General features: G+C 39.7%; 1 protein-coding gene across 1 annotated transcript in view; it reads right to left on the minus strand.

Annotated features, from left to right (window-relative positions):
- pde11al (phosphodiesterase 11a, like) overlaps positions 1–7,532 on the minus strand; it is a 25,899-nt gene extending 18,367 nt beyond the window's left edge. The window contains exon 1 of the mRNA XM_016287528.1: positions 6,759–7,532. Within this exon, the coding sequence (XP_016143014.1) occupies positions 6,759–7,532 (774 nt within the window). The remainder of the gene's footprint in view (positions 1–6,758) is intronic.
- Positions 7,533–7,735: the final 203 nt, after the last annotated feature.

The raw sequence follows: 7,735 nt of genomic DNA on the forward strand, positions 1-7,735 counted from the left end.
AAATTGACAATCACTAAGCTTCTAACAACTCTTTCAGTCTTCATTAAAAAAAAAAAAATTAAACGTTTGAGATAGAATAGTTTGCAGGAGAGTGATTATAAATACAACGAGGCTGTAAAAGTGGACTTAGATGCGTAGATGTGTCTTCCTGTTCAGCGTAATGACGCTTAATGTCCTCAACAACCTCTTTATTCCCATTTAGCTACTTGTTAGAAACCAACTTTTTAAAAAGCTTTAAAAAACCACAAAGTGGTAATACGGATGTATTTAACGTCATACATGAAATCATCAAAATATCTTAAAGGGATATTTCGCCCAAAAATGCAGATTCTGTCATTAATTACTCATCCTCATTTCGTTTCAAACCTGTAAGACCTTCATTTATTTTTGGAACACAAATTAAAATATTTTTGATGTAATCCAACCTGACCCTGCATAGACAGCAATGCAACTACCACATTCAAGGCCAAGAAAGGTAGTAAGGACATCGTTAAAATAGTCCATGTAACATAAGTGGTTCAACCGCAATGTTATAAAGCTACGAGAATACTTTTTTGCGCAAAGAAAACAAAAATAACGACTTTATTCAACCATTTCTTTTCTTCTGGGTCAGTCTTCAACGCGCCTTCACGAGAGTATCATGATGCATGCGTGTGCATTTCTCCTTGTAAACAGGTTTGGAACGACATGAGGGTGAGTAATTAAAGGGGTCATATGATGCAATTTGAATTTTTCCTTTCTCTTTGGAGTGTTACAAGCTCTTGGTGCATAAATAAGATCTTTAAAGTTGCAAAGACTAAAGTCTCAAATCCAAAGAGTTATTCTTTATAAAAGTTAAGAGTTACCCACACCCTCCTAAAACACCTCATTTAAACACCCCCCCACATGTCTACGTCACTGTGTGTGAAGATTTGCATAATGCCGCCCAAATGTTCATGCAAAGAAAGAAGGCGTAACTTTTATTCTTGCTGTAGTATTGTTGTTGCTGCCGCCGCCATGTCGTGAAGTCGCTCTGTGTTTCGTTGTGAAAGCGAAACTACTTAGTTTGGCCTTCCAAAAGAGGATGATATCCGCTTCGTCATGCCTAGAGCTGATCCGTGCTGGTCGCTGAGGAAATACATCAACTTTGCGCTGTGGATCGCCGGATTGGCTTTCACCGTGGACGAAGCGGAGTCCAGCCCGGGTCGTCAAATGTGGTTGCCGCAAGCCTCCTTCTTCGAATCCGCCAGCCGCTGCTCACTCTAGCCCGCAGTGTGTTTCGTTGTGAAAGTGAAACTACTTTGTTTGGCCTTCCAAAAGAGGACATAATGTTTCTATAAAGTGGGGCAGTTCCAACTTTGCAAGGACAGTCTGGCGCTTCTGACTCACAGCCTGTAAGTAAGTTTTTTATATTTAAAGAATTTGCCACAGATGATTGAAACGCGAGTTTTAAGCAGTGTAGAGTAGGCTTGTTGTTTGTCATTTCTCCGTTCACAAATGCAGACATGATTTTATGTTTACACGGCACAATATGCAACGCAAAGCGTAAAAACACAGTATAAGTCATTATAATCAGTAATTATGTCCCCACTGGATGCTACATGAATGCGTCGTTTGTAATGGGTTTTATTGGTTTTGTCTCGTAGTGCAACACAGTATGGTAAGGGGCGTAACATTTCCGTCACACGCTTGAGGTATTCGGCCAATCACAATGCACTGGATAGCTGGCCAATCACAGTACACCTCGCTTTTCAGAACGATGAGCTTTGTAAAAATCGACACGTTTCAGAAATGCGGGGCATAGAGGAGAAACAATAATGTACATTATGTGGAAAATAATGTGTTTTTTGAACCTTAAACCGCATAAACACATTGCATTGCACCAAATACACAAATTAATGTTCTTTTTAGCAACATCATATGACCCCTTTAATGACAGAATTTTTATTTTTGGGTGAACTATCCCTATAAACCTTTGCTAACCAAACCAACAGAGCCGATCCTCCCTATACGCAAAATACGCAAGCTGCGTAGGGCCCCCGAAACACCAAGGGGACCCCTTGCACTCAAAGATGATTTCATTTTAGTTTGTTTTTGAATTCGGTCAATGGTTATGAAAACATGAATGATCATTTCTTTTAATGCAGTGCACTGTCACACTTTCTATGTAAAAATCAGTCAAACCATGTAATGTAAATGTCTTACAGTCTTGCTCGAGACTAAAAACGAGTTGAAAGCGTACCGAGCCGTGGAAGCGACACTGTTTCTCAAGCGCTTTCCACAAGCACGATTCGAGACGGAGTGAAACACGGACAAATGCGTTTCATTCATTTGTTCATAACCACTCATACACTCATACCCCCCCCACATCTAGGATCGGTCTAGGATCGGCACTGCAAACCTATTACCGTGTTTAAATAAAGACTAATGTAAAAGCCAAAGAGAGGATGCCCAGCTGAATTAGTTAAAGGGTTACCTTCGTTCATCTTCGGAACACAAATTAAGATATTTTTGATGGAATCTGAGAGTTCTCTGACCCTCCATAGACAGCAAGGATATTACCATGATCAACGCACAGAAACGTAGCAATGACATCTGTAAAATAGTCCTTGGTGACATAAGGGGTTCAACCGTAATTTTACAAAGCTACGAGAAAACTTTTTGTGTGCAAAGAAAACTATAATAATATAACTTATTCAACAATTCTTCTCCCCGAGTTACTGTCTGCTGCCATTTTGGAGAGTACCCCAGAACGTAATCAACGTAATCAGTGTTGTTTACATTCAGTAGACAGCGCACACATGCTGAACGTAAACAACGGTGATTACGTTGATTACGTTCTGGTAATATCCTTGCTGTCTATGGAGGGTCAGAGAGCTCTCAGATTCCATCAAAAATATCTTAATTTGTCTTACGGGTTTGGAATGACGAGTAATTAATGACAGAATTTTCATTTTTGGATGAACTGTCCCTTTAAGAATGGTGGAAGGTGGAAAGGATGGAGAAAGATAAGAAAACACACAAAATAAGGATGGACCAAAAAAGGCGATCTCACAGGAGAGTGGATGTCTTCTAGCAGAAGCACAGAGCAGCGCTCACACTGCAGCAATGTCAGCGCACGCTGCATGATCTTTCTGACAATCTTCTCCAGGTCCGTCTGCTCCTCAAACAGATCATTCACCACCTCCAGCAGGGCCTTGAGGAACATCAGCAACAGCTCGAAATGTATTCAGATAACACAGGCCTTCAAGCAGATTATTAAATATTTTAAACCTTGAAACCTGAGGATTGTAAACAAGCTTACAAAATCAAGCAGCACACTGTCTGAGACGCCTAGAAGTCTAGAGGCAGATTTAAAAATCAGTCTGAAAAACTGGGTTTTATTCAGCAACATTTCTGCAGGTCTTGACTCACCCTGCTCCTCTCATACTCCTTGCGGGATTCGGAGAAGAGTTTGGCGTTGGAGATCGATATTCCACAGAATGGTAGATACATTTGAAGCACCTGTAGAGAGAAGTGTGATGCTTTCAAAGCTTTAGTTTGATTGATGCATGACGGTGAGATATTGAGAGGGGGGGGAAAAACAGCAGAAGGACTGGAGGCATCACATCAGTTCATCAGTTTATTTCTAGGGCATTTATAACAGCACAGCCTGTGTATCTGCTTTCAGTGCTGCTTGGCATAAATAATTCTAAAGAGAAATGCTGTGCTATTAATTACTATCTATAGAGAGCTGTTTTGAAGCAGCAATGAAAGTGAAGGGCTGAGATGTGCGGGTACAGACTGACTTGTGCCCAGAGACTGCAGTACTGGATCTGCTACACTGAAATGTAAGATTCTGAGGTATGACATTCACATGTGCTGATTTAGCCAATGACAAAGATGACCTCTGTTCTGAGAACAATTTAGAGCAGGCGAATTCCAAATGGTGGTATTGCACCCTTGACAGGCATGGGACGTAATTTTTAGGGGTATTCCAAAAGAAAGTGAATAACTAAATTCCCTTCATTAAGGACCTTTTCACGAATGGTATAATAAGTTAACTTCAAGGAATTTTATAATTTATGGTCATGTGATGACCTCCAATTGTTACCTTAAAGGGCTATTTCTACCTGATTTCACTCATAAAATGTAGCTTTGTTAGTACAAATTACTGTATTTAGGTTGATTCAACAAAATTAAATAATATTCCAGACTTAAAATCAGTTAATTTAGATATTTCTGTTTTTAGGTTACCATTTTTTTTCAGGGTAAGAACAGCTAATGGGATGAAGGACACCGCATCACATTGCACCGGAAAAAAATAGTAACCTAAAAAAAAATGTGCTTCATGTGGAAACATCTAAATTAATTGATTTTATTTAAATAAAAAATATTATTTAACATTACTGAATCAACCTAAACAAAGTAGGTTTCACCAACAAAAATACAGAGTTCTGGCATGAATCTCTAGATGGCGCTGTCCGATAGGTCTAACTCAATCTGACCTAATGACATCATTATCACATGGCACAGCTGATTGGTTCTCTCCTGTATCGGTAGCCAATTAGCTCGCTGCTCAACATTCAAATATATGACTAGTGCTTGCCGTAGCAGTTGCAGCAGACACAGTAGATAATAATTGTAAAAGAAAATCTGTTGATAATTGGGATGTTTTGATTTATTTTTGATTTATGTTATTATAAAAAGACTACTTTTGAAAAATTTAACATTTTTCTTTTTTTTGCGCATCAATCCCAAATCCACTTATGTACTTTACCTCATTCAAATCTAACTCAGGATGACTTGGGGGGGAAAAAAGCGTGGTAACACTTTATTTTTCAGTGCCCTTGTTACACGTTACCTGTAATCACAGTAAATTTTGCCTAAATACATGCCGCTAACCCTAAACCAAATCTAATTTCAAACCTATATTAAGTACACGCTGTTATTTAATATTACTCAGTACGTAATTACACTGTATCAAGGACACCTTAAAAATTGTAATTGTAACTTACAGTAGATAATAATTGTAAAAAAAAATCTGTTGATAATTGGGATGTTTTGATTTATTTTTGATTTATGTTATTATAAAGACTACTTTTGAAAAATTTTAAATTTTTCTTTTTTTTGCGCATCAATCCCAAATCCACTTATGTACTTTACCTCATTCAAATCTAACTCAGGATGACTTGGGGGGAAAAAAGCGTGGTAACACTTTATTTTTCAGTGCCCTTGTTACACGTTACCTGTAATCACAGTAAATTTTGCCTAAATACATGCCGCTAACCCTAAACCAAATCTAATTTCAAACCTATATTAAGTACACGCTGTTATTTAATATTACTCAGTACGTAATTACACTGTATCAAGGACACCTTAAAAATTGTAATTGTAACTTTACAATGGGGAATGGGAAAAACTACAAGAAAATGTATTTGTAGTTGTTGAATTTCAGATTAATCTTGTAGCATATTACATCACTGTTTTTGGGATTTGGGGACAAACTGCATTCATTGCCACCAAAAGCATAAAATTCCAACTGAGTGATAGGATAGTGGCAAATTCATTGCACTGCATCAATGGATCTCTTCTGACCACAGTGTACTAGGGAAGGCTTGCCTGTGGCCATGATATAATGATGTGTACGCACGACTGGTAGTGTGTATTTGAAGATGGGGAAATAGCCAACACTGTAATCGAGATATCTTCACATGGGGAATGCTAAATTCTTGAAACTTTTGACAATCAAAATAATCAGACAGCGACTCAAAGCCGTGGCTGCAGAAACTGTAGAAATCACAAATCTTTAAAGGCACATCTATTTTATCCTCCATACTCAAGGTTCATATTTTTGCCATAGCTGTTGGGTAAACAAGAGAGCAAGCTAAACTACTGAATATAATGAAGGTAGATTTGATTTGAAATACTGATCTTGGGGCAAGCTTTTATGTGTCTTTTAAATGTTATGTGTTGGCCAAAACAGTGATTTTAGATTTTTGCGTCAACTCTTAAAATGTTGCTGTTTCATGAATAGTTTTGTTTCATAATTATTTTACTCTTTAAATGTAGCTAAAAGTCTATAATAGACTGTTTAATGGCAGATTCCACTGTGACAACTTACACCAATATAGTGTGACAACATGCTCCCCTACTGGCAGGTCAACGTTGATTGAATTGTTTCTTATCTCAATAGTTGTTATTGTTTTTGTTTTGTAGCCAAGACCTACTGTATACGCCTACATTATTTCATTATTCTAAAATGAACCTATACCTGAGAAATATTCACTGGCGTAAAAATTGTGACAACTAGCCCCGGGCTCCTCAATAACTTAATTTTTTATGTATTGTACACTGCATATAAGTCCCTGGCGCAAGCTGTCAGTTTTTGTCTTGCTCGACGTGAATTATAACTAGAGTTAGCCAAACGTCAGTTGTGCAAATGAAAAATAAAATACACTTAGGTTTTTGTGATCTGTGATGTAAATTCATAATAGTCGTACAAAATGACAGTTTTAGTCCAGTTTTTTTGCGTACCGATCGAAGCTGACCGCACAACAGCTGTTATGGTTACCTCTGGCGAAAGCGAAGTTATTTAGTGTCTCTTTGGCACGCACCACTAACTTGTAATCTAACTTGTATAATTCCATAAAGTTTAAAACCCCTGTTGAAAAGGACATGCTTTAAAAAAAACTCTCAACCTTTTGCTTCGACGTCCTTTGGGTTAAACCATCAAACCCCTTATAATAATTCGCAACCAATGACTGCGTAATTGTCAGTATTATTAGTTGCAGTTCTACCTCGTATGCGTTTGGGATGTTGACGGTTTCTCCGTGTTCTGCTACATAACCTATGATGCCTTTTCCCCACGGAACCTGCACCTCGTTTGAGTACAGAGTGCTAGAAGAGGGTCGCACCGTCGTACCCGAGTGCACATCAAAAAACTTGGACACCAGCGTCCTCTTATGAGACGGTCCTTCCACTAGGAAAAGCGAACACCTGTCTGCGTTCACCATGATGCACACATTGATAAGAATCTTGTAGCTGAGGTTCGTCATGTCAAGTTCGTTAGAAATGTCCTTAACCAGCTCGAGGAAGAACTCCCTCTCGTTGGACTCTTTGAGTCTGTATTTGTAGTCAATGGCGCTGGAGGCATACTGAGGCACGTTCACCCGGGACTCGAGCAGCGCGCTCAAGATGTGCGCCGTAGTCGGCGGTAACGAACTGGCTTTCCGCAGCAGCGCGCGCCGTCGCATACTCGACTGGGACTCGTGAGCCGTGAGACTGACTTGCTCGTCGTAGGTCCGGTGCGCAGTCATCGCTTTGGAACGGGCGAAGTTCCTGCGGAGCTCCATGTGGGACGATCTGCGCCTCAGTCCGTCGGGGTTCGTGGGCCAGAAGGGATCCCTTACGACCCCGCGTTTCTCCTCCGCAGGAGAGGTTTTGGACGGCTGATGCTCTTTGAGCCACCTGCTCAGGGTGTCACATTTTCCCTTCCTGACGAGATATTCCTCGAAAAGCTCCGGATGGCAATCCAAAAATGCCTCCACGTCGGAAAAATCAAAAGTTGTCATGTCGGCACAGCCACAGCCAAATTGTTGTGGAGTCGTCTACAGTGTAGCTACTGCTGCACACACTTCACACGTCCATCTGCCATTCACATATCACTGTTCTCCAGCCTTCCTCCTCGCAGTCTTTTATGAGGCTCGTGGAGATGAACAGTGAAATAAATAATTAAATATGACTGATGCGCGATGACGTTGAAGTATAATAAGCA

Source organism: Sinocyclocheilus grahami, unplaced genomic scaffold (assembly GCF_001515645.1).
Source record: "Sinocyclocheilus grahami isolate Dianchi unplaced genomic scaffold, SAMN03320097.WGS_v1.1 scaffold222.1, whole genome shotgun sequence".
Lineage (NCBI taxonomy): Eukaryota > Metazoa > Chordata > Actinopteri > Cypriniformes > Cyprinidae > Sinocyclocheilus > Sinocyclocheilus grahami.